General features: G+C 39.8%; 3 protein-coding genes across 13 annotated transcripts in view; 2 read left to right on the forward strand and 1 right to left on the reverse strand.

Annotated features, from left to right (window-relative positions):
- The window catches only part of tiam2a (TIAM Rac1 associated GEF 2a), a 136,257-nt gene extending 126,377 nt beyond the window's left edge, over nucleotides 1-9,880 (forward strand). For all 9 annotated transcript variants that reach the window (XM_048190570.1, XM_048190567.1, XM_048190575.1 and 6 more), the window contains 8 exons: nucleotides 673-852; nucleotides 3,076-3,194; nucleotides 3,293-3,401; nucleotides 3,721-3,779; nucleotides 5,461-5,557; nucleotides 5,648-5,729; nucleotides 5,814-5,971; nucleotides 8,322-9,880. In XM_048190570.1, coding sequence (XP_048046527.1) covers nucleotides 673-852; nucleotides 3,076-3,194; nucleotides 3,293-3,401; nucleotides 3,721-3,779; nucleotides 5,461-5,557; nucleotides 5,648-5,729; nucleotides 5,814-5,971; nucleotides 8,322-8,923 — 1,406 coding nt within the window. In that variant the 3' untranslated portion in view covers nucleotides 8,924-9,880. The remainder of the gene's footprint in view (nucleotides 1-672; nucleotides 853-3,075; nucleotides 3,195-3,292; nucleotides 3,402-3,720; nucleotides 3,780-5,460; nucleotides 5,558-5,647; nucleotides 5,730-5,813; nucleotides 5,972-8,321) is intronic.
- Nucleotides 9,881-11,400: 1,520 nt separating this feature from the next.
- tfb1m (transcription factor B1, mitochondrial) overlaps nucleotides 11,401-24,528 on the reverse strand; it is a 40,020-nt gene continuing 26,892 nt past the window's right edge. For both annotated transcript variants that reach the window (XM_048190578.1, XM_048190579.1), the window contains exons 7-8: nucleotides 14,222-14,349; nucleotides 11,401-12,095 (exon numbers count right to left, since the gene is read on the reverse strand). In XM_048190578.1, coding sequence (XP_048046535.1) covers nucleotides 11,816-12,095; nucleotides 14,222-14,349 — 408 coding nt within the window. In that variant the 3' untranslated portion in view covers nucleotides 11,401-11,815. The remainder of the gene's footprint in view (nucleotides 12,096-14,221; nucleotides 14,350-24,528) is intronic.
- Nucleotides 14,468-24,032, forward strand: LOC125268402 (claudin-20). 2 transcript variants are annotated; one of them, XM_048190581.1, is made up of 2 exons: nucleotides 14,468-14,622; nucleotides 22,909-24,032. In XM_048190581.1, the coding sequence occupies exon 2, from the start codon at nucleotides 23,013-23,015 to the stop codon at nucleotides 23,742-23,744; it is 732 nt and encodes a 243-aa protein (XP_048046538.1). In that variant the 5' UTR covers nucleotides 14,468-14,622; nucleotides 22,909-23,012; the 3' UTR covers nucleotides 23,745-24,032. The 2 variants fall into 2 exon arrangements, with proteins under 2 accessions (XP_048046538.1, XP_048046537.1); XM_048190580.1 differs by lacking the exon at nucleotides 14,468-14,622 and adding an exon at nucleotides 22,304-22,522.

Here is a 24,528-nt window from a genome sequence, read left to right on the forward strand (position 1 = left end):
AAGATGAGAGCAACCCTCAGAGCAGCCACAGAAATTACACTGTAATGGCTATAAAAAAACAACACGCTCTGTTTAACCACTGCAGGGTAAGGACGTGAAGCGCAGCGCTTGCACTGCAGACGCAACAACAGGAGTGTGCGTAGCTGTCTGTCAGCAGTGCTTGTAATTATACATTCTCACACACTGCTTCTGTTGTGCCAAGGTTTCCGTTCGCAAAGCGAAAACGACTTTTTTGTGTCGGCGTGTTAATTGCCTGCCAATTGCTCCCTGAAGTGTCAATCCATCTGGGGCGAGGAGTGCCTCAATTACTGCTCTAATAGCTCCTCTTGATTTGAACGACAGTGCGGGTGATACATTTATCATTCTGCGTGCCGTAGAGGTGGTGGTGTTGAACTCCCCTCACAAACTCCTGCCAAGACATGTCACAAGGCTTCATGACATACAAAATCTAGCTCCTCCATACTCACCTTGGTGTTGTCCATTGTCTGCAGTGTTGCATTTATACTGCAGTGTTTCTAACGAGGTGTCGGACAGCCTGTGCTGCCTCCTTGTGGATGGGTTTTGTTCCCCGTGTGCATCGCCTAAAGCCACTGTACCTGCAGTGGCCATCGAAAAAAAACTATTTCTAGCTCAGTGGGTGGCGCTAATTTATGATTTGTCTTTTCTCTCCAGCCAAAACAGATCGATCCTTTAAGGAGTTCCTCGATGCAAAAAATCCAACCAAGCAGCACTCAACCACACTGGAGTCTTACCTGATCAAGCCGGTGCAAAGAGTGCTGAAGTACCCCCTGCTGCTCCGCGAGCTGGTGTCTCTCACGGACACGGACAGTGAGGAACACTACCACCTCACAGGTACATCAGACACACAGACGGGGGCTGCTTTTGTGCAGTTTCCAGATGTCTGGTTGCGTTTTTGTGGGTGGGTTGTTGAGAAGGGTTAGTTCATCCAAGATTAAAAAATTCTTTATTCATTAATTATTAATTACTCACCCTTATGACGTTCCACACCTGTAAGACCTTCGCTCATCTTCAGAACATGAAGATCTTTTTGATGAAATTTGAGCACTTTCTGTTCTTCCATAGACAGCTATGCAACTGACACTTTGACACTTCAAAAAGGTCATCTCTTTCAAGATATCATAAAACTATGAATTGGTTTAGTCAAAATTTTCTGTAGAGACTCGATCAATAAACAGATTTAATTCATGCTTTTAAGCATTTAAACATTGATCAGCTAACATAAACAGAAGCTCAACTGAACCTGCTTGATGTGTGACAACAAACCTCTTGCTGAAGCTCAAATGTGATGTGTAACACATGAGAATGAACCTCATTGGTTCTTGCGAAAACTCAAACGTGATGCGTAACACGAGAATGAACCTCATTGGTTCTTGCAGAAGCTCAAACGTGATGCGTAACACGAGAATGAACCTCACTGGTTCTTGCAGAATCTCAAACGTACTGCGTAACACAAGAACGAACCTCATTGGTTCTTGCTGAAGCTCAAACGTGATGCGTAACACGAGAATGAACCTCATTGGTTCTTGCGGAAGCTCAAACGTGATGCGTAACACGAGAATGAACCTCATTGGTTCTTGCGGAAGCTCAAAAGTGATGCGTAACATGAGAATGAACCTCATTGGTTCTTGCGGAAGCTCAAAAGTGATGCGTAACACGAGAATGAACCTCATTGGTTCTTGCGGAAGCTCAAAAGTGATGCGTAACACGAGAATGAACCTCATTGGTTCTTGCGGAAGCTCAAAAGTGATGCGTAACACGAGAATGAACCTCATTGGTTCTTGCGGAAGCTCAAAAGTGATGCGTAACACGAGAATGAACCTCATTGGTTCTTGCGGAAGCTCAAAAGTGATGCGTAACACGAGAATGAACCTCATTGGTTCTTGCGGAAGCTCAAAAGTGATGCGTAACACGAGAATGAACCTCATTGGTTCTTGCGGAAGCTCAAAAGTGATGCGTAACACGAGAATGAACCTCATTGGTTCTTGCGGAAGCTCAAAAGTGATGCGTAACACGAGAATGAACCTCATTGGTTCTTGCGGAAGCTCAAAAGTGATGCGTAACACGAGAATGAACCTCATTGGTTCTTGCGGAAGCTCAAAAGTGATGCGTAACACGAGAATGAACCTCATTGGTTCTTGCGGAAGCTCAAAAGTGATGCGTAACACGAGAATGAACCTCATTGGTTCTTGCGGAAGCTCAAAAGTGATGCGTAACACGAGAATGAACCTCATTGGTTCTTGCGGAAGCTCAAAAGTGATGCGTAACACGAGAATGAACCTCATTGGTTCTTGCGGAAGCTCAAAAGTGATGCGTAACACGAGAATGAACCTCATTGGTTCTTGCGGAAGCTCAAAAGTGATGCGTAACACGAGAATGAACCTCATTGGTTCTTGCGGAAGCTCAAAAGTGATGCGTAACACGAGAATGAACCTCATTGGTTCTTGCGGAAGCTCAAAAGTGATGCGTAACACGAGAATGAACCTCATTGGTTCTTGCGGAAGCTCAAAAGTGATGCGTAACACAAGAATGAACCTCATTGGTTCTTGCGGAAGCTCAAAAGTGATGCGTAACACGAGAATGAACCTCATTGGTTCTTGCGGAAGCTCAAAAGTGATGCGTAACATGAGAATGAACCTCATTGGTTCTTGTGGAAGCTCAAACGACATGAAGGTGAGTAATTAATGACAGAATTTTCATTTTTGGGTAAACTAACCCTTTAAAGACCGTGTTTCGAGGAAATCTCCAACCTGGCCTTTTCATGCTTTTGTGACCAGGAACCACTGAGGAAATTTTTTAAAAATAGCTAAATTGTTCAAAATAAATAATAATAATTCTGTTCTGCGAAAGGGTCAGAATGACATGAGGGTAATTCATCAATGTCAGTTGTAATTTTTGGGTGAATTAAATTCCAGGATTGTTCCCACTAATGTTACCAAGGGTGTTTTTGGGCATTCCAGCTCTGGATTGATGTCAAACTGCAGTCAACATTTCAGTGTGAACTCTGGAATCAAAGCCAGTGTGAATGTATCTTAAAACAGTTTTTTCTTATTACAGAGGCACTTAAGGAAATGGAAAAAGTTGCGAGCCACATCAATGAGATGCAGAAGATCTATGAGGACTATGGTGCAGTATTTGACCAGCTGGTAGCAGAGCAAAGTGGCTCTGAGAAAGAGGTACAGCTGCATAAACAGTCTGAACGCACCAGGGTAATACCCTGATTTAACTCCATATTCAGTTATCATCTGTCTCTCTCTTCCTCTTTTTCTCCCAGGTCACAGAGATTTCTATGGGACAGTTCCTCATGCATTCCTCTGTGATCTGGCTCAACCCGCTCCCGTCGCTGGGCCGTATGAAAAAGGACCCTGAGCTGACTGTTTTTGGTGAGGCTTTGCTCTTTTCCCATGAAACCATTACATTCTTAGTGATATTTTCATGTGCCAAAATAAATGTTTTATATCTTAATATATTAGTAGTTTTTTAACTTTATTTTTAAACAAATGCACGAATCTTCTACTTTCCCATATATTGGGAGTTCTGTCGTCATGCAACACTCGGCTTGAACTATCCTCAGAGCTTTTTATAGCTTTGTGAAAGTATGTTGAGCTTGTTTTGGCAGCAGTTCTGTATCCTCAAAGACAAAGAATTCTGTCGTTTTCTAAAATTAACTAATCTGCTTGACTCTCTGATTTGTCTCATTAGTTTTTAAGAGAGCTGTGATACTGCTGTACAGGGAGAACAGCAAAGTGAAAAAGAAGATGGTGAGTCTTGTTTTCACTTCGGGTCTGATTACTTTAGCAGCTCTTTAAAAGGGTCCCTTCATTTTGTCATTTCTTTTTTCATGTATTATCCACCTTATTTTTCAGGTAAAGAGTGGGCAATTTGTAAATTTAATGTGTCCAGTTATTTTTAGCTGTACAAAAATGCTCGTTATGATGCTTAATATTGCAAACTGGTATTTCTTACCATATTATTTGAAATTTTTGTCTTAATTAAAAACACACTGGTTTGTAGTGCAAACAGTTTTACAGTTTAATGCACTTTGATATTCTTCTCGTTATTTCCCTATATCGTCTCATAAATCGGAAGTCTCACGCATTCACAGAAAACACCTTACTTCTGCGTTGAAAAATAAGATGAATACTGTGACAAGTTTATAAAACAATCCTAAATATAAATATGGGCAGTCATTTGATTAACCCTTGTAAACTATTAGTTTGCTCAAAATAAAAAAATAAAAATTCCCTTTATCCAAATGGCATTAAACTTTGTAACGCTGTTAACACATTGTAGATCTACACACACACACACACACACACAAAAAAAAAATACATGGTATCTTCTTTTATGTTAGTGTGGAAAAAAGTCACACTCAAGCTGTTCTCGAAAATTGATAAAATTAATTCTCAAAATCACAAACAATGAAGAACACACAGACAGAAATGAAATGGCAACACTTTATAACATCCACAATGCAAAATGATCAGGCTCTCTCTCTCACACACACAAACACACAGAGGAATGAATTAGAGAGACTATAAAAATTGCTGTTATAATTTGTCGGTTAAAATCAGCCAAAATGCACAATCACCAAAAAAATAAAGTGGTGACACCACGACACATCCAAGATGGAGAACAGTGCATGCTCTCTCTCACACACACACACACACACACACACACACACACACACACACACACACACACACACACACACACACACACACACACAGATGAAAGGATGAGACAATACAATTTAGCACAAACTTCAGTAAAAAACTTACTTTAGTACAAAAAAATGCTAAACTTGGACAAACAATGATTTTTATTGTATTATTGTGATTTCATAATATGTAGATATGAATCCAACTGGAAAAAAATGTGCAAATATGTCTGTCAGTAAGTCAAAAAGCATGTCAAATAGCATTGTAAATAGCAAATAACAATAGTGGAGCTATAGTCATCTATTGGTGAAAGTGATCATTTTTTACTTTTACTTTTTTCCAAATATGGCAAATTATTCATGATATCTCCATGATTGAAAATTTGAAATGTGGAGCTTTTTTAAAGTGAATTTTTAATTTTACATATATTCATGTTTCTTTGGAGGGGAACAACCTATTTAAAAATATTTATTAATTTATTTATATAAATTTAAAACATTAATAAAGTGAGAAAAATTATTATTTTGTTACCAAATCACATTTTATTGTCTGGAGACCGCAGTAGCCTTGAGTGTACGTTCCAAACGAACAGCTTACAAGGGTTAAGTATTCATCCTTTTGACATTAATATGCAGATTTTGGATTAAAGCATTTTTGCAGATTTCTTTTCATTAATGGTGTTTGGTGATTTGAAGTTTTGGACATTCACATAGTACAGTTTTAATAAAAATATAAATTCTATAAATTTCTTCAATGTCATGTGCATGCTTTTGTTTTCCAGCCAACTTCAAGATCAGCCCATGCAGATCAGGATCCATTCAAGTTTCGCTGGCTCATTCCCCTGTCAGCACTGCAGGTTAGACTGGGCAATACTGCAGGTAAGACACACATCTCATAGAGACCGTTTGATTTAACAGTAATTTCCAAATGTACAAATAATCAACCTTGCCTTTTAATGTTGTCTGAAGACACAGACTGCATCTGGGAGCTGATCCACACCAAATCACAAAAAGAGGGCAGGCCGGAGACGGTGTTCCAGCTGTGCAGCAGGTGGGAATTACCAACTTGGTCATTTATAAACTTAGTGTCCCATTTTATTCCATACTGAGCTTAACATTTGACATTTTCTTGCAGCACTCCAGAGTGCAAAGTCAACATCATCCGGGTGATGCGTTCCATCCTGCGGGAAAACTTGCGTCGAAACAAGCAAAAAGTTGAGCAGCAGTCGGAGAGAGTCTGTAAAAAGCGTCTTAGTCCCCTTCGGAAAACTCTGCCAGCTTCTGCTAAGCTAGGTCAGTGTGAGCTCCCCTTTACTCACATGTCTGATACTGTGTCTGCACTGGAAGTGGACAACATTGTGTTACATCACAGTGGAAGTGCTGAAGCTGAACTTTACAGAACCAACAGCTATAATCTCGAGGCAAGACTTCAAAGGATGTCCGTTGGTAAACAATTACTACATCACAAGCTGCCTTTGAACTTCAGAACTTATTAAAATATATAACAAAGGTCATAGCAATCAACTGACCTTATGGCAGCGGTTAACTTTTGAAGGTGCACTCTGTCCATCAAACAAAAAAGGATGTTGCGAGTTGGTCATTAAAAACGTCTGATTAAACGCTTGCATTTTTTTTTTAGATTACTTATTGGCTCCAATGATCAACGCTTCAAAAACATGTTGATAGACATCTTTGATTATCTTCACCGAGCGCTTACACAGATACACACGGGAGTGTTTGAAAGCAGGCATCTATCAACGGATCCATCTATCAGTGTATAAAAAACGCTCACGTGTGTATCTGTGTAAGCGCTCAGTGAAGAGCGTCAAGTCTCTTATATCGTTGGAGTCCTTGGCTCAAGATGGCCAAAATGAATGCCTTGGATTCGCTCGTCATTCTGGCAAAATTTTCAGGTATTTGTGAACTAGTCCTAGGTTTTTGATCGGAACAAAACCAGTGCAGCAAGATTCTCTGGAGTCTGATTGTCAAAATATCAAAAATTCGCCAAAGTGGGTGGAGCCACTTTTACTAAAATGGCTATCCAGTTGTTAAGTCTGATGTCACGTGACAGCTCTTCCAGGTCCAAACGCTCCATCTCATACCACAAGAAAACAACAAATGGTGCTAATATACACACACGATGTATTACACGAGGTGTAATACTTCCAAAAAATTATAATCATAACCTTTATCTCCATACCAAAATCCCAGATGGCCAGACAGTGATTCATCTTTTATAAATCGTTAAAATATTAATGTCTGTGACGCTGTGAGCACAGAGACTGTTGTGTAGACTAAGTATTTTAAATATTTAACTTTAAAATGTTAAATGTTTAATATGAATAAATAGCGTTCCTAAACGGCCGTGTAAAGGCAGGAACACACCAAGTCAACGCTGACGAACTAGTGGCGATGAAAGCAGACTGCAGGGTTGGATCACATCGGTAGCGTCTGTGTCCAAAGTTGCCCTGACACAACAAACTGATGCTCGACAGCCGACAGCCAAGTAGCACGTCCGTTCTGCGCCTGCCTGAGATGAAATGCCTTTCTGAACCAGCAGGTGGCTTGGTGTGTTCCTGCCTAAAAGGATGTGGCAACTGGCCACTTGGTGGTGCTATAACAGGAAAAAAAAAAAAAAACATGAAAATGGCTATAACTACTTCACTGTTAGTCCAATTGTCTTGATTGGCATAGCAGTGTCTTTGTCCAAGGAGCCATGATTGTCTATGAGGACATTGACGTATCTCAAAAAACCGGCCAATGAAGTTTGAGCAGCCATCAGACAAAGTTATCGGAAGCTGATTGGAAAGAAACTCATTGGGCCTGTTTGACTCCTGGCACTAGAGGCCTGTGAGATATTTGAAAGAAATAGGCCTTTACGCCTTTACGTTTTTCACGTGCGTAAAAGATTGTGTATCGTGCAATCTTTCGCACATGCCCATGAAATTTGTACCACATGGTAGAACTTCTTAGTCTGAGCAACTTTGCCTCTAGGACCGCCGCTATCCATCGAATCATTCGTTAAATATTGGAGATTTAAAAAAACAGCTTTGGTGAACCATTTTTTAAAAATTTATTTAAAACCATTTATTTCCTATGCTAAATTGCCTGTATTGGCTGTAAATGGTCTTTTCCATCTATGATTGAGATGGTTACAGGCTTGCTAATTAAAACAGAATACCTTTTTTACACATGTGCTTAAAGGCCTTAAAGTGCTTGAACCCCGATAGTTGCTGCTCGCAGCTATATTTACAACATGTTTTTGAAGTGTTGATCATTGTAGCCAATCACAGACATCTGTTGAGTGCGTGAACACAATGGCCAATCAGAGGCGTTTAAGAATCCATTCAACAGCGCTCAAAATTTCAATACTGACTTGGTTTACTTTTGGAAACACTACAAGAGATATAACCCAAGAGATATGGGTCTCCTGGACAAGGACTGAAAACCACTGTTCTGAAGTGTCAAAACAAAGTGGCTTGTGTAGCTTAAGAACAAGAGTCTTGTCTACAGTCAAAATGCAATGCTTCATCACATGCATCTAGTGTAGACATGGTGTTGAAATACTGATGATATTTGACATGGATTGTACTCTAACTCTAAGATCTTAACATCCATGACTGCGTTTATGTGTGCACCACAGGTTCTTCTCGACCGTTTTTGCTCTCCAGACTGCCTTCAAATGACAGTTCCAACCCCAACAATGATCCATTGAGGCCAGACTCGGATTCAGCCAGTGTAAGCAGTGGAACCACCAGCAGTGCCAGCGCTCCTCTGGATCAGCTGTCACAGAGTGGCCTCAAAGAATCCAACATCATCAGTGATGAGGACGAGGAGAACAACGATCAGCACGAGTGGCGAGGCAATCCCAGTGCTATCGAAGCCCAGTTCTGCAGGCTTCAGCTGACCGAGGAAGCCTCCCAGGCACCTGCTCCCTGTGTGCAGCCGGAGAGCGGAGAAGTGGACACTCCAGAAAGGCGGTCTTCTCTAAAGCGAGCTCACTTCGGCGCGGTCAAACGCAAGCCTGGCAGAGGCACGGGTAGCCTCAGACGCAGCCCGGCGGCCCTGCTGAACATGCGTCGACACAGCCACTCATTGGACAGCCAGACAGAGATGATGGCAAATAATGTTGACCTTAACTCACTACTGGAGAAGGAGTTCAGCGTGCAGAGCCTGACCTCTGTTGTCAACGAGGATTTCTTCTATGACAACACCACGGAGGCAAAGAACGCGGCAGCTTCATAGGATCACATGGCCACCTCAGAACAAAGCTTAGCATGGCTTCAACACCTATATGCTTGATCTGGTGTGGAGCCACATTATCCCATGCAGCCTTTCCAAAGCTATCAGCCAATTTAAGAAAGCAAGTGAAGGCCAGTCAATGCAGAGTCTTATTTCCATCTTTTGTGGAACCACAGTTTGACAGACCTTTAATAAGATGGTGTTAAGCATTGCGTCCTCCATGATCCACAGCACTAATTTACTGAACTGCCCACATAGCAACTGTTTTGCACCAGAGAACCAAATTACTGGTCTTAGTTCCGCTGTGTAAGAAGGGCAAAGGCATGTGTGTTTTCCCACACGTATACATATTAAGAGCTACGAAACCGAATTTTGTCAGGTTTTTAATTTTGCCTTGTGTTTTGGACACTACAAATATTTCTTGCTTTAAATATAAGCATTGCTTTTATCATGGATTTGCTTTGTATAAAACGTTTTATTTATTAGCAAGTTTTTATAAATATTTCATTTTAATAGAAATCCAAAAGTTTGGGTTGAGGATTTGATAAACCACCCATGATACTTTCTCCTTCGCTATAACAAAGTGGTCAGCTGTAAACATTCGATCAGGAATTTAAATGTGCTATGCTGGAAATGTACCTCTGAAATAAAGCCTGCAGTTGTCCTTTTTTTTAGAATGTTCAAATGTGTAAATATTATTTTTTCATGGATTACTGTGACTTAATTTTAAGAGTTTATATACGTTTGACACTTCACAGTCAAAAACTGTAATAAAAGGTGTCTGATTGTTGTTATTGGATTATTTTTGTCCTAATGACTTTCTGTAATCTGCAAAAAAGCACAAACTTTGTTTTTCTGTTTGATAAACAAAGTAATAAAGTGCATACATTGAGAAATGACACAAATGAATCACACTTTCAGCATTCAATTTGAACATTAAAGGGTTAGTTCACCCAAAAATGAAATTTCTGTCATTTATTACCCACCCTCATGTCGCTCTACAACTGTAAGACCTTCGTTCATCTTCTGAACACAAATGAAGATATTTTTAATGAAATCTGAGAGGTTTCGGTCCCTCCATTGACAGCTACACAAATACCACTTTCAAGTCCCAGAACGTTAGTAAAGCGTCATTAAAGTAATCCATGTGACTCCAGTGATTTAACCTCAGTTATACGAAGCGACGCAAGTACTGCGTTAGCAACTTGATCTTTGACGCTTTAAAAAAGTCCATAAAGAGATCATAAAACTAATCCACATGAATCGAGCAGTCCAAATGTTCTGAGGAGAATCAAGTGCTTTTTATGATGACCAGATTTAATGTAGACATATAAACCTTGATCAGTGAACACAAGTAGATGCTCATCCGAACCTGAATGAAACACTAGAACAAACCTCACTTCCAGAACCAGCACATTTGAGCTCTCAGAAGAGGTTTGTTCTCACGTGTCACTCATGTTCAGTTGAGCTTCTGCTTGTGTTCGCTGATCAAGGTTTATATGCGAGTAAAAATTAAATCTGTTCATCATACAAAGTGATCGAGTCTTTTCAGAAAATTTGGACTAAACTGCTTGATTCATATTAGTTTTACAATCTCTTTATGGACTTTTTGGCCCCGTTTCCACCTGGCATTAAGATGAGTTTTGGTCGATCGGATCACAAGTAGACAAGGCAGACACAATCTTGTTTCCACCTGGTGTTTAAATCCGCCTCTTTTGTCCACTTCCAACCACTTCTGTCCTGATTTCTTTGGGTGAGGGTCTATGGGTGGGTACATGTTTGGATCTATTGGACAAAGTAAGCTCGTGCAATTTACATATGAACGTGACCAGAGACAACGGAAAAACATATGGGGAGCATCAGCTTGCATTTCTGCTCTGATAGCCGCAGTACCACACCGAACGCTGTGAAATGGTGAGAGAACATTGTGCTTGGTAAATTTTTCATCTTCAAACCAAACTTGGGTCTCCAGCCAACAAAGTTTAAGTCCTGTCTGGCTAGCGCGCTTCCCATAATGTTTACGCTTTAGGTCAGTAGGCGGCGAGTAAGTGGTCTTTTGTGGCTGTTCGAACACATTCAACCACATGAGCATTTTCACTATGAACACAATCCGGCCAAATGTGTTTTCAACTAACTCTGGAAGTGGTTGAAAGTGGACAAGCTCAAAACATTTTACTCCCCATTTACACCTGTATTTAGTGTCCATTTGTGACCAAATCGACCAAAATGCATCTTAATTCCAGGTGGAAGCTGGGTCTTTGAAGCGTCAGTTGAAGGCAGTCAGTTAAGGAACAGAAATCTCTTAGATTTCATCAAAGTATCTTAATTTGTGTTCTGAGGATGAACAAAAGTCTTACGGGTTTGGAACAACATGAGGGTGAGTAATTAATGACAATTTCAATTTTGGGGTGAACTAACCCTTTAAAGACAAGCGTAAGGTCACAGAGAGACAAAGAACATCAATCTTATATACACACGTATCCAAAGAACATGTAAAATAATTTATTCATCAAAGTCAAATTATTTTTAGGTAACGATGGCAAATGCTTTTCTCTGACAGATGGATGTCAGCCTCTTGCTGAAAAATGATTAAAGCATTCCCAGAGTGTTTTATGATATGACAGGTTTTCTGGGCAACCCCCGTCTCTTCCTCTAAGCAGTACAGAGAGAGACTAGGAGCCTGGTTTGATTCATGTAATCTTTCTTCCTACTTAAAAAGCAGTGAAATTTATGTGACAACTATGTTTTTAAATTATATCTCCCATGACTTTATTTTAAGCTCCTTGCATCTTTCAAAAGTTTTTTCCACCTTGCCCTTATACATACATCCATTCAAGAAGAAAAAAGTGAAAAATGCATGCCAGCTGCTGAAAATGTCACCATGAAGAGTCTGCGTTAGTGGTTTCCATTAACATTCTCCTCTGTTGTGGTGTGAAGGTGAAGCCCTTTACGGCTACTGCCCGAGCGTCTCTTCGCCTGATGCTTGAGTTTCAGTTCCTCTCTGAATTCATAGTCGATGAGGCCTTGGTTCTCCTCACAAAGCTTGCTGTAGGCGTCTGCTAAAGCCCTGAATTCAGAAATAGAGATCTCTGTGGGCCGCAGTGTGGGATCCACATCAGCGCTGCGCAGCAACTCTTCCGTCAGTTCCTGACGCTGACACTCGGGGAACAGCATCCTGCAGCAAAGAAGAAAAGTCTTCACACGCTGACACAATGTGTTAACAGAGAAAACTTGAAAAGTGGCATGGAACTGACGTTATGCGGTCTGTGCGGATGTTCATTTAATGCTTGTCAAACAAAAGCAGCGACACGTACGGATTACGCAGCTGCTTGTATTACAGATGTTCTCCCTCACTCCAGTGACACATAATTGCTGAGTTACTTCCAATCTTTTTAGTAACACTTTCCTTCAAGCCTTCGTGTTTAATGCATTGCAAAGGTATTCATAATGTACATTATAACAAAACAAAAAATAATGACTTGTTCAACAATTTCTTCTCGTCTGCATCATTCTCCTACGCTGTTGGCACAGTTAACGCAGTGCAGCTCTTCTGTGTTTACATCAGAACGCTGACTCATGGTATAGAACAATGCTTAGGTAGGTGGTACGTGTCAAAGTGACATCCACATGGATGGCAGGACCCAAAGTTTCCCAGCAGAACATTGCCCAAAGCATCACACTGCCTCCGATATGCAATAAACTGTGGTGCTCTGTGTATTCTGACACCTTTCTACCAGAACCAGCATTAACTTCTTGAGCAGTTTGAGCTACAGGAGCTCATCTGTTGGATCGGACCACACGGGCCAGCTTTCGCTCTCCACATGCATCAATGAGCCCATGACCCTGTCGCTGGTTCACCACTGTTCCTTTCTTTCACCACTTTTGATAGATACTGACCACTGCAGACCGGGAACACCCCACAAGAGCTGCAGTTTTGGAGATGCTCTGACCCAGTCATCTAGCCATCACAATTTGGTCAAACTCGCTCAAATCCTTACGCTTGCTCATTTTTCCTGCTTCTAACACATCAACTTTGAGAACAAAATGTTTACTCGCTGCCTAATATATCCCACACACTAACAGGTGCCGTGATGAAGAGAGAATCAGTGTTATTCACTTCACCTGTCAGTGCTCATAATGTTATGCCTGAGAAATAATGTGGTTTCCACTCAAACACAAGACCGCAAACTTAGTACACAATAAAGATAACATTCATTGGATCATTTTTGAGTATGAATGTGTCATTTTGAGTACAAAATGAACTCTAGGTGTCAAAAAGTAGGAAGTTACTAAAGTGAACAACAAAAGCAATGATAAAACAGTGTAAATACAGATAGAAAACAGTGAAAAAAGCAACCTTATTAATTATTTATGTCTCAGTGCATGATGGGAACACCAGTATCAGAAAGCTGAGAAGGTTTGATATTTACGCTTTAATTTCTACAAGCTTAAATTGAATAGTAACTTAAAGGATTAGTCCACTTTTAAATAAACTTTTCCTGATAATTTACTCACCCCCATGTCATCCAAGATGTCCATGTCTTTCTTTCTTCAGTTGGAAAGAAATTAAAGTTTTTGATGAAAACATTCCAGGATTTTTTTCAAACATCCTGGAGCATCAAACTTTGACCTGTGGAGGGCAGTTATACACTTAGCAGCGTCTACACTGCCGTAATTCTAATAGAGGAGAAGAAGAGAGCTAGTTCAAGATGAGCATTTATGGTTAAAATGTATAAAATTAATATATATATTTTTTTTTTTTTTTTTTTTTTTTTTTAGAAAATGAGTGATGGTTTCACTAGATAAGTCCATTATTTCTCGTATGGGATCGTGTAGAACAATTTGAAGCTGCAGTGAAACTAATTTTGACCTTCAACTGTTTGGTGCCCATTGAAGTCCACTATATGGAAAAAAAATCCTGGAATGTTTTCATCAAAAACTTTAATTTCTTTTCGACTGAAGAAAGAAAGACATGGACATCTTGGATTACATGGGGGTGAGTAAATTATCAGGAAAAGTTTATTTAAAAGTGGACTAATTCTTTAATATAGAACTTATTTTTCCTGTAGTATTTACTTCACCACAGAATCACTTTCATCAGTGAAGGTACACAACACGTACAAGCCATTGCGCGGGCTGTACTTCTATCTCTCACAACCTTGTTTCATTCGCCTCTAATAATGGTGTCCACCCTGAAAAAGGTCCATCCTTTAGTTATACCCAAACTAAACACTGGGAATAGAGGCAAAGAGAGGAGTTTTGAAAGGTAGTTGATGGAAAGAAAGCCTGATGAATGCTTACTCGAGTCCTCTGCGGCAGTGCTTCCTCCGGAACTGGAAGGCGTTCTTGACAATCTTCTCGACCAGCTTGAAGGGCTGCTGGATCTGGGGCTGAGCCAGCGGAGTGAAGTGCACCACCCCCACATCCACCTACGCACACCGCGGGGCGATGAGATGCAAACACACACACACACAGACAACAGTGTTAGACATGGAGACCATATTCAAGAGATACTCCCACTCCAGTGAAGGGGAGAAAAGGAATGGAAACTAGCGCAAAAAAAGGGAATATATACGCATGAAGAAAAGCAGAGGATTGGGAGAGGAGGAGGTCGTGACGCTGCGGGATGACAAGCCGGTTCCGGTTGCTACAGTAACACCTGTTTGAAGGAGCATCAAAACAAGCCTCTTCAAATGTGAATAGTGAGTCTCTTGTTACATTGTTGCATCCTAAAATGTTCTTATAGCCAAAGTCTAGTGCCGCTGTAGAGGGATGCTCGAGCTTTCTTTGATTCTTTATGCAAAACCGTCACAGACACCTGCTGTGCCCAGACTAAAACCTGTTTCTCTCATGTAATTGTGGTGTGGAGACATCATTTTGGTAGACCTGTAGCAGTGCATTATGCCTGCATTATTCACTCTTCCAGAGTGTGGATTCTGAAAACTGTGTTGGAATGCCCCTATAATGGAGATGAACAGATGAACTGCAATTAGCTGTAGGTGATTTGTGCTGTATTTCAGCTGCGTGGCTTACTGTAGTTTAACATAAACCCATCTGCTTGAGTCACAATCATGCAGGATTCTTGACTTCGGATAGATTCTTCCACTCCTGGGCTCAATTTAAATAAATTATGAGCATGATACAAGGATTTGAAGCTCCTTTCTGGTGTTTAAGGCTACAAAAAAAGCAATAAACTGGAGATGACAGAGAAGTGAAGATGTGACAAGAGCTTTCAGAAACCATTGACTCATCTGCCTCGACTGTGCAGGACAAGAACCAACATTCAGGAAATCAATTTGGCCACCTGTCATTTACCCCACCAGGGACACTGGTTTTAAAATAAAACACTTGGGCCCTTTTTTTTCCCAGGGGTCTGAAATTTTGACCAAGTACATTCAAGTCCCTAACAAGTTACAAAGAAACAGGATTTAGGAGCAACCAGATAAAGTTATATATGGATATATGCCTATAAAATGCCCTCGATCAACCTGATAAAATAAACTTATGAGAGAATCCTTAACCTTAAAGGGTTAGTTCACCCAAAAATGAAAATTCTGTCATTATTTACTCACCCTCATGTCATTCCAAACCTGTAAGACCTTCATTCATCTTCAGAACACAAAGTAAGATATTTTTAATGAAATCTGAGAGGTTTCTGTCCCTCCATTGACAGCTACACAACTACCACTTTCAAGCCCCAGAAAGTTAGTAAAGACATCATTAAAGGAATCCATGTGACTCCAGTGGTTTAACCTCAATTCTATGAAGTGATTATATGTAGGGTTGGGAGTCATGAGAAATTTTCCGGTTCTGATTCCATTAAAATTATTAAACCACCAATAATAATAATAATAAAAAAAAAGTAGTAAGGGGGAAAAAATGCACAATACTCAACTCAAACAGTCCTTTTTGTGATTATTATGCTTGTAAAATGAGTTTAACACACTGCTGATCTCAACAAATTCACTAACACTTTACAATAAGGTTCATTAGTTAACATCAGTTAACTACATTAACATGAACTAATAATGAACTGCATTTCTACAGCATTTATTCATCTTTATTAATGTTAATTTCAACATTTACATTATTAAAATCAAGAGTTGTATTCGTTAACATCAGTTAATGCACTGTGAACTAACATGAACAATATGAACATCTGTATTTTTATTAACTAAGGTTAACAAAGAGTAACAAATACAGTAACAAATGTATTGCTCATGTTTAGTTCATGTTAGTTAATACATGAACTAATGAACCTTATTGTAAAGTGTTTCCACAAATTCAACACAAATAACATGCTTGAACACACATGTAAGATCCAGACAGGTGAAACAGAATATTTTTGTAAGTTGGATTCATAAAGACTTCACTTGTTTCTGAAAGAATGATACATTTTTAACAGTAATTTGTTGCCACCTAGTGGCTTAACAATGCAATCAATACAGTTGTTATTTGAAGCACCCAGTTACTTTCAAAAGGTGATTTATTCTATTTTGATCGGTAACATACGCATCAGCATTTATATCTATATAATAAACTTTTCTATACTTCTGTGATAATTGGAATATTTGTAACACAGAAATAATGATATTGTGTTTGAAAATATTGTTTGTGAAGCTGTTTATATCTAAACATGCCAACAGCTCTCTCAAGAGCAGCAGCAGCACAAACGCACATTTGAATGTTTTTTTGTCAAAAATACACGGGTGAATCATTGTCATTCAGGAATTAGATCATGTGGGCGATGAAATCGAGAATGTGATCTTTATAAGATTAATTGTGCAGCTTTGTGCATCTCTCTCTCTCTCTCTGCATTGATATCTGACCTTTATGAGTAGAGCGAGGGCTTTTCAGTGCATTCATTGCTGTAAAATTTATGAGATGAGATGTCTTTAGTAAAGGATACGCTCCACGACCTTCGCCCACCCATCACACCTGAACCATTTTCAGAACCGAAACTTAGAAATTTTGCACGGTTCTAGTACTTAAAAAAAAAAAAACTACCAGTTCTGGATAAGAACTGGTTCTCAGTTCCCACCAATAGATGTGATTTAAAAAAAAAAAAAAAAAAAAAACATAATTTACCACTTTATTTACAAAATATAAATCTCCAACACAGGTTCACAAGAGCAGCACAACATAGGCAAGTTGTGTTGACGCGAGAGCTGACATTGTTACGTGCATTGGAGATTAATAAAGTGGTATGTTTGTTTATTTATTTATTGCACAAACAAAGCACTTGCATCGCTTTGCAGAATTGAGGTTAAACCACTAGAGGTCACATGGATTCCTTTAATGATGTCTTTACTACCTTTCTGGGGCTTGAAAGTGGTAGTTGTGTAGCTGTCAATGTTTCAATGTGTCAATATTTCATTAAAATATCTTCATTTGTGTTCCAAATATGACCTTTGAAGTCTTACGGGTTTGGAACGACATGAGGGTGAGTAAACAATGACAGAAATCTCATTTTGGGCAAACTAAACCCTTTAAATCAATGCAACTGACCATTGAAAATACATTGTTTGTATTTAGTCAGTATCACAGTCTGCGATTCCATAATTCTCTCTCAGACAGTATTCCTGTTGTGGTCACCATCTTACAAGAAAAAAAAAGCACATTACCGTCATTAACAACCTTCACACGTTGCGAGTAAAACGCACCACTATTTGCACTTGAACAGAAGTGCTACTTTAATATAAAGGGTGTGAAGTTTAATTTGTCATTTCTAATGGAGAATGCTCAGATTGAGGTGGCAGTCCCTCAGGGCAATCTGAGTAACCATTATTTCCTTTACATAACTGCCAGAGAACAATGGAGTGCGCGGCTGGGAATGCATACAGTGAGGGAAAGGAGAAAATAGTCCTGCAATGAGTATGGATACATTAATCATGACAGCACTTTCAAAAGACAACCACTCTTACTTCAGCTCAGATGAAGAAGCAGAAAGAGAGGATGTGTAACCAGTGGAGGCTGACAGGGCTTTTGCTAGAGAGGCTTGTTTTTACTGAAGGAATGGTTCGTCCCACGCTCCATGAATCGCCCAAGGCATTGATGGGAACTACTGATGTGCTTCTCGGATATGAAATGATTCTTGTGGAGTCTCACAGAGGTTTTAAGGTGTGTGGCTGAAGACAAGGCAAGATGGGCAGTGAGGGTAAGCCTGGTAAGAAGGCCAAACGAACAGCGGCCCTATATTTAAACACTAAGAATGACAGTTCAGTGAAAAGTATTCCTATTTCATTGAACAGTAAATTCACAAGAAAAAGCACAGAGGCAATAAATCAAGGTAGTGTGGAAACCCGTGCGCTCCCGTCTTGCACAGCAGAGAGTAATTTCCATTTATTATCATGAATTTAAACGGCCATTTCTGTAGCAGTTGCAATAAGACCATTTTGACATCTGCATTACAGGCAAACAGCTACAGCAGGGTAATGAAATGACTCCATCAGCAACTGTGAACAAACAAATGGATCTCATCTTAAACAATAAAAAAAGCACACATGCAAATAGGGAAGAAAAAAACACCCCTTCCCAGAAGAAATGGCAATTTCAATGTCAACTCAAGCTTCTGCACATGAAAGCTAGAGGTGATAAAATCAAGGTACCATGCATATAATTGCTTTTGGTGTCTTCACACGTCAGCGGCCAACACATCCACACTCCCTGGACACGTTAACGGCACCCCTTACACATTTATTTATTTATTTTTCAGCACAATCCAAGCATCAGCCCTTCCAGTGGGAGAACATACATGTACATTAACCCACCACTCTATAAGGCCCAAATGCATATCAACTGAGCTGCACGATTAATCAGAAAAAAAGGTTGCGATCTCGATTCAAACACCCACGCAATCTTATTTTGTTAATGACAACGATTCGCCTGTGTCTATTAAACCTTTGACAAAATCATACCATCAAAATCATAAAAGTTTAAAGTTAGCATATAAACACTGATGTCTAGTGATCAAAACAGAGCAAACCACCTTTTGAAACAAACTTGGCGCTTCAAATAACGGTTTTCAAGTGATTTAAAATAGCAATAAGCCCCAAGAAGTGTGGTTTACAGTGAATTTATAACAGCTAAGGGGCATTGTTAGGCACAATACAAATCTTAAAGCCAAAAAAATAAGTATCAATGCAACTTTCATGAAGTAAAGTCACTAAAAGCTTTCCTTCCGCTGGAAAAACTAGTCCCTGACTGTGAACAACAACAGAAGTTACATTATTACGCCATTAGATGGCAGCAAAGACTGTCTTTATGAGTGTGTCAGTCAGTAGCGAAGACTTTTACATTGAAAGAGCCAAAACTTGTGAATATGGAACAAGACGCAACTGACAAATGCTTTGACAAACGCTGTCAGCGTCAGGACACGGGGAAACTCATTAACTGTTAAAAGACAAGATATTGCAGCAGACATTCAAACAGATTTTGTTATTACGAACATAGGACTGACCTGAAGGAAACCGCTATACCTAAATGCAGGTACACTTGTTTACTCAATCTCTCTCTCACACAATACTCTACTATAATACAATAAACTTCAATTAACAATATCAAAATGTTTACGTTGCTAAGAGTGGTTGCTAAGGGTGTTGTGTAGTGATACACAGAACCATGATTTATCGTGAATAAAACACAGCTATTGACCAATCAGAATCAAGGACTGGAACTATAAAATGTATTTTGTCATTGAATCATTCAATTCAAAAGATTAGTTCAAAAACACTGATTCATCCAGTAATGAAACAAGTATTTGAAGACTTCAGATGCAAAAGCCTCTAAATACCATCGGAAATTTTCTTCTAAAATGATAATTTTTATCAAGCTTGTATGTTTATGTTCAGTTATTTCACTTTAATGGCAATGAAAAGGACCTATTAATTGCTATTAAAGTGAAATTACTGAACCTAAACATACAAACTTGATAAAAATGCTCTTTTAAGAAGAAATGTTTTGATGGCACTTGGATGTTTTTGTATCTGAAGTCTTCATTTATTAATGAGTCACTGAATTAATTCAAATTCAAAACCTTTAAAAAAAAAAGAAAAAACAATTAATTCAAATTAATTAAACACACTTCCAGCAATTGACCGTTCGCAGAGACCCGCCTCCTTTAGTTACTGTTGCTATGTCCAACAAGCAGTGCCGCTCTCACGCCACACATGTTCTTACGCAGTGAAAAATACATCGCGGAGTAAAGAGGACACTGACAACGTATCGACAGACAAGACAGAGCAGGTTACTTTTGATATGAAACAAAGTCTCAAATTTCAAATTTTGTAATTTTTAAAGAAATTTAAACAATAAATACCATTTTGTGGCTCTTTAATGTGTCGTGACAGATTGCTGTAGTGCCTCAGATCAAGCGGCTCATGAACCGATCATGTCTTCTTAATAGTTAATTTATATCATCAAAAAAACATGAATGAACCACATTTCAACCGCATCAATCAAGACATCAGTACATTTTCAAGTTCAAGTCGACCAACATTAATCTACTAACTCCCCTGATTGCTTTGTCGGGCAAAAATGGCGGATTTGGTGTTATGATTGGTTAGATCGCCTGTCAATCAAACTCCCAGCGAAGGGTCAATTAGAGTCCAGCAATTAATGTTTTGTCAGAGCCTCTAGTAAATTACATTTTATTTTGTTCACTTTTATATTCAGAATCGTGGGAAAATCATGATCTCTAGGATTTGAAACAAAAAAAATTGTGATTCTCATTTTATCCAGAATCGTGCAGCTCTATATCCTACATATTCAGCTTCACCTACAAGTACTGATGAGAGTTAATAGAACTTGTTTACAAAAAACAGAGCTTTCATGATCTTTTTATGATAGATAGATAGATAGATAGATAGATAGATAGATAGATAGATAGATAGATAGATAGATAGATAGATACGCTGTTTTGTCCTTCTTTGCCCTCTTTGTCATTTCTAAAGCAATGCCATATAGCCACTCCCACCCTGCAGCGAGGAGAGGACGGATGGAGGACGGCAGGGGTGGGGGTGCAGGGGTTTATAGGGGCAGCAGCTGTGAGTTCATCCTCCTGCAGTGTCAATGTTCCTGCTCACTGGATACTCATATTATGATTAGGGTGATAGTGGTGCGTTGCCAATATAGTAAAACTCCTTGTAATAGCAGGTGAAAGGGACACACATGCTCATTTAACATTACACAATTTTGTAGCTGCCAAAGTGGGCAGTGGTCTGTGACAGAAAGGGGACATTTTGTTATACATTTGCCAAAACATCTTTTTCCCCACATCTTGTTAGAATTTTAACATTCAGTGAAAAATAAATTAATTACAAAAAGTTAAAACACAGCATATACTCTGATAAAAAAAAAAAAAAAAAATGCTGTTAGAAAATAAGGGGAAAATGATGGTGAAGTTTATGCATACAACACAAGAAAAAAATATCTGAAAATAGAACAAAATGACAGACTTACAAGATATAATGAAAAAATGCTAATATAGCCATTTTGCTTCTCTAGTAAATGTCCCTTATGATTATTATCAATGTTTTTACTATGTATAAATTAAAAAAAAAAAAAAAAAAAGGTTATTATAGTTATTCCATGGTAACCACAAATTAACTATGGTTTTGTAACATAAACCATAGTTTAACTATGGTATTTGTGTGGTTATACAATGGTAATCAACACGGGAAAAAAAGAAAAAAAAAAATCATGGTTTTACTATAATAAAATGTGCTTGTGCAAGTAGTTTTATTTTTATTAATAATTAAAATACATTTTTTAAGTTTTTTTATGCATACAACACTTTTTTTTCTGAAAATAGAACAAGATGACATAGGCTACTTACAATATACAATGAAAAAAGCTTAACATAGCCATTTTGCTTCTCTAGTAAATGTCCCTTATGAATATTATCTATGGTTTTACTATGTTAAAAAAAAAAAAAAAGGTTATTATAGTTATTCCATGGTAAACAAATTAACTATGGTTTTGTCACATAAACCATAGTTTAACTATGGTATTTGTGTGGTTATACAAATGGTAATCAACACGCCAAAAAAAAACATGGTTTTACTATAATAAAACCATGGTTAATTTTCATAAGGGGTAATAATTTCAGGACGTTTTCAATACGTTTAAGCGTGTTTACATATATTTACACACGGAATTCAATCATCTCTGAAGCTAAATCAGCTAATAAAATACGAACACGCTCTTCTTTAAAATTAAGGAGTTAAACAAGGTTTTTTTCTATGAGAAAAAAACAATGGGATAAGTTAAATTGCTCAATATTGCTGTTAAATCGAATCAAAAAGCGAACTAACAGACGCTGAAGATCATATGGAGCAGATGACAGACTTTCATGCGCGTGAAGTTCAGAGCCCGACCGTTGCTGCGTGACGTAGAGCATCATTCGTGCAGCTTTGAAAACAGCATCGCTCCATCATCACTGAGATCCTCTGATAAACCGCTGCTGACAACATGAACGGATCGCTAACGACACATCTAAGGGCGTTTATACTCTGTTAATGTATTTAGCAGTCTGTACGTCTGCGTACGTGTAATATATGCTCGGAAACCTGACGCGTCACAGCTCGCTCTGCACCAGCCGAGGTGAGTACAGGATTTCTGCATTCCGCTCCGTATTACAGCCTAAACACACCGTTCAGCCTCCGCTGCGAGCCATAATCTGAAAGATTTCTGTTACTGCCTCAGGAAAACGAAAGACAAAATGTGCTGACAAGTTGAAACGATACTTTAATTAATTTACCTGAAAACTGAATCGGACTTCAGTTATCAAATATCGCAACAATGCGTGTATGTAACGTTACTGCCCCCTGCTAATAACTCTAGATGCGGTTATGAGGCATGAACAGGAAAGGCACTAAAAATCACAGTCAGGAACCTGCTTCCTCATCATCCTGTGCGCACGCTTCTCTTTGTTCCCAGTGCACTGGGGGAGGAGGACACTCGTTTAATTCTCTCACTTATTTCCTCAGGCAGGCGGCGGTGCTGAGGAGTCTCTGCCGTCGCAGTTGCAGCCGAAGGAGAGGGGACGAAGCAAGCCCGTGTGAATGTTGGCTGGGTTAAGGAACGCGGCAGGATGGCGTCCACAGGCACGCAGATCTTCGCCTTCGTGCTGGCATTGCTAGGCATCCTAGGTGCCACGGTGGCCACGTTACTGCCCAACTGGAAGGTGAGCGCGGATGTCGGTTCGAACATCATCACTGCCATCTCGCAGATGCAGGGGCTGTGGATGGACTGCACCTGGTACAGCACGGGCATGTTCAGCTGTACGCTAAAATACTCTGTGCTGGCGCTGCCCGCTTACCTGCAGACGGCACGCACCACTATGGTGCTTTCGTGCGTGTTGGCAGCGCTGGGATTGTGCTTGGCCTCTTTGGGGTTGAAGTGCACTCGGTGGGGCGGTGGACGCCGCGCTAAACGCCACGCTGCCATGGCAGCCGGCACCTGCTTTCTGGCCTCTGGCTTCCTCTGCCTCGTTCCTGCCTCCTGGTACACAAACGAGGTGATTGTTAGTTTCCTTGACGTCAATGTGCCCGAAAGCAACAAGTTTGAGCCGGGCGGCGCCGTCTACGTTGCCTTCGTCTCGTCTGGTTTCCTATTCGTGGGCGGATCCATTTTCTGTCTATCCTGCCCGGGTAAGAGACACGGCCCACAGGATTTGATACTACTCCCTCCGGACAAACTCCTCTTGCAGCAGCAACAGCAACTGCTGCAACAGCAGCAGCAACAGGAGCAGCTCCAGCACCAGTACTGCTCCCTCTCTCCGCTGGACAACAAGACCGGCTACAGCCTGCAGGACTATGTATAAGGGGAGCAAGACAAGTGCAATGCACTGCCACTCGACCTCTTGTGATTACAAAATAAAAGGGACCGCAACTTTCCCTTCTCAATTCCACCTCTTTCCTTTTTAAGATCAGCAAGCACAAATGGTGGAAGTATTCCCTGAAGCGTCGACGGATTGTGAATACTGAGGGGCGAGTGGCAGAAACGCTGCAGTAGCGACACGCTAAGCGAGATGATAAATAAACGCACATATCCAGCATCCTAGTAAATCTTATTAAAGTGTTCCCCTGGGAACGGATTAGCAACAAGGAAATGTTTCTGCTACTTCAAATCCCGCCCCCCCTTCCCAAAGATCTGAACTCAGAAGCAATCGTTTAGCTGCTAACAATCGTTTAGTAACCTCTGTTTAAAGTAAGATGGCAATATGTCTCTAAGAGGCGACCGTGTGGGAGAGCCCTTGTTTGGGAGATTCTTTGAGTTAATGGTTGTGTTAATGAAATCTCTTGTCTTATTTTGGTAGCTGATAGGATGATTGATATTCTGCCTAAGCATGCTTTCTGGAGCCTGTGCATAATGCAGTGGAATGCCTGATGTAGACTGAATTGTAGCCATATAGCCTGTGCCTAAAGAGCTGTAGTTCATAAACCGCTGAAACTGTTTGGAGAGAAGTGGGAGGAGAGAGTGAATTGGGGTTGCTGGGTCAGGCATGTATGGGAAATCCATATGGAGGCTGAGAGGAGACTGCCCCGTCTTACGTCAAATGGACGATATAATGTTGTGCTGTTCAACACTTTAACAAAAGCAAGCTG

The sequence above is a fragment of the Megalobrama amblycephala genome, linkage group LG5, assembly GCF_018812025.1.
Source record: "Megalobrama amblycephala isolate DHTTF-2021 linkage group LG5, ASM1881202v1, whole genome shotgun sequence".
NCBI classification, from domain to species: Eukaryota; Metazoa; Chordata; class Actinopteri; order Cypriniformes; family Xenocyprididae; genus Megalobrama; species Megalobrama amblycephala.

What these genes read in the sequence shown, in the direction of transcription:
- LOC125268402 (XM_048190581.1), top strand. Translation starts at nt 23,013, where the DNA reads ATGGCGTCCACAGGCACGCAGATCTTCGCCTTCGTGCTGGCATTGCTA.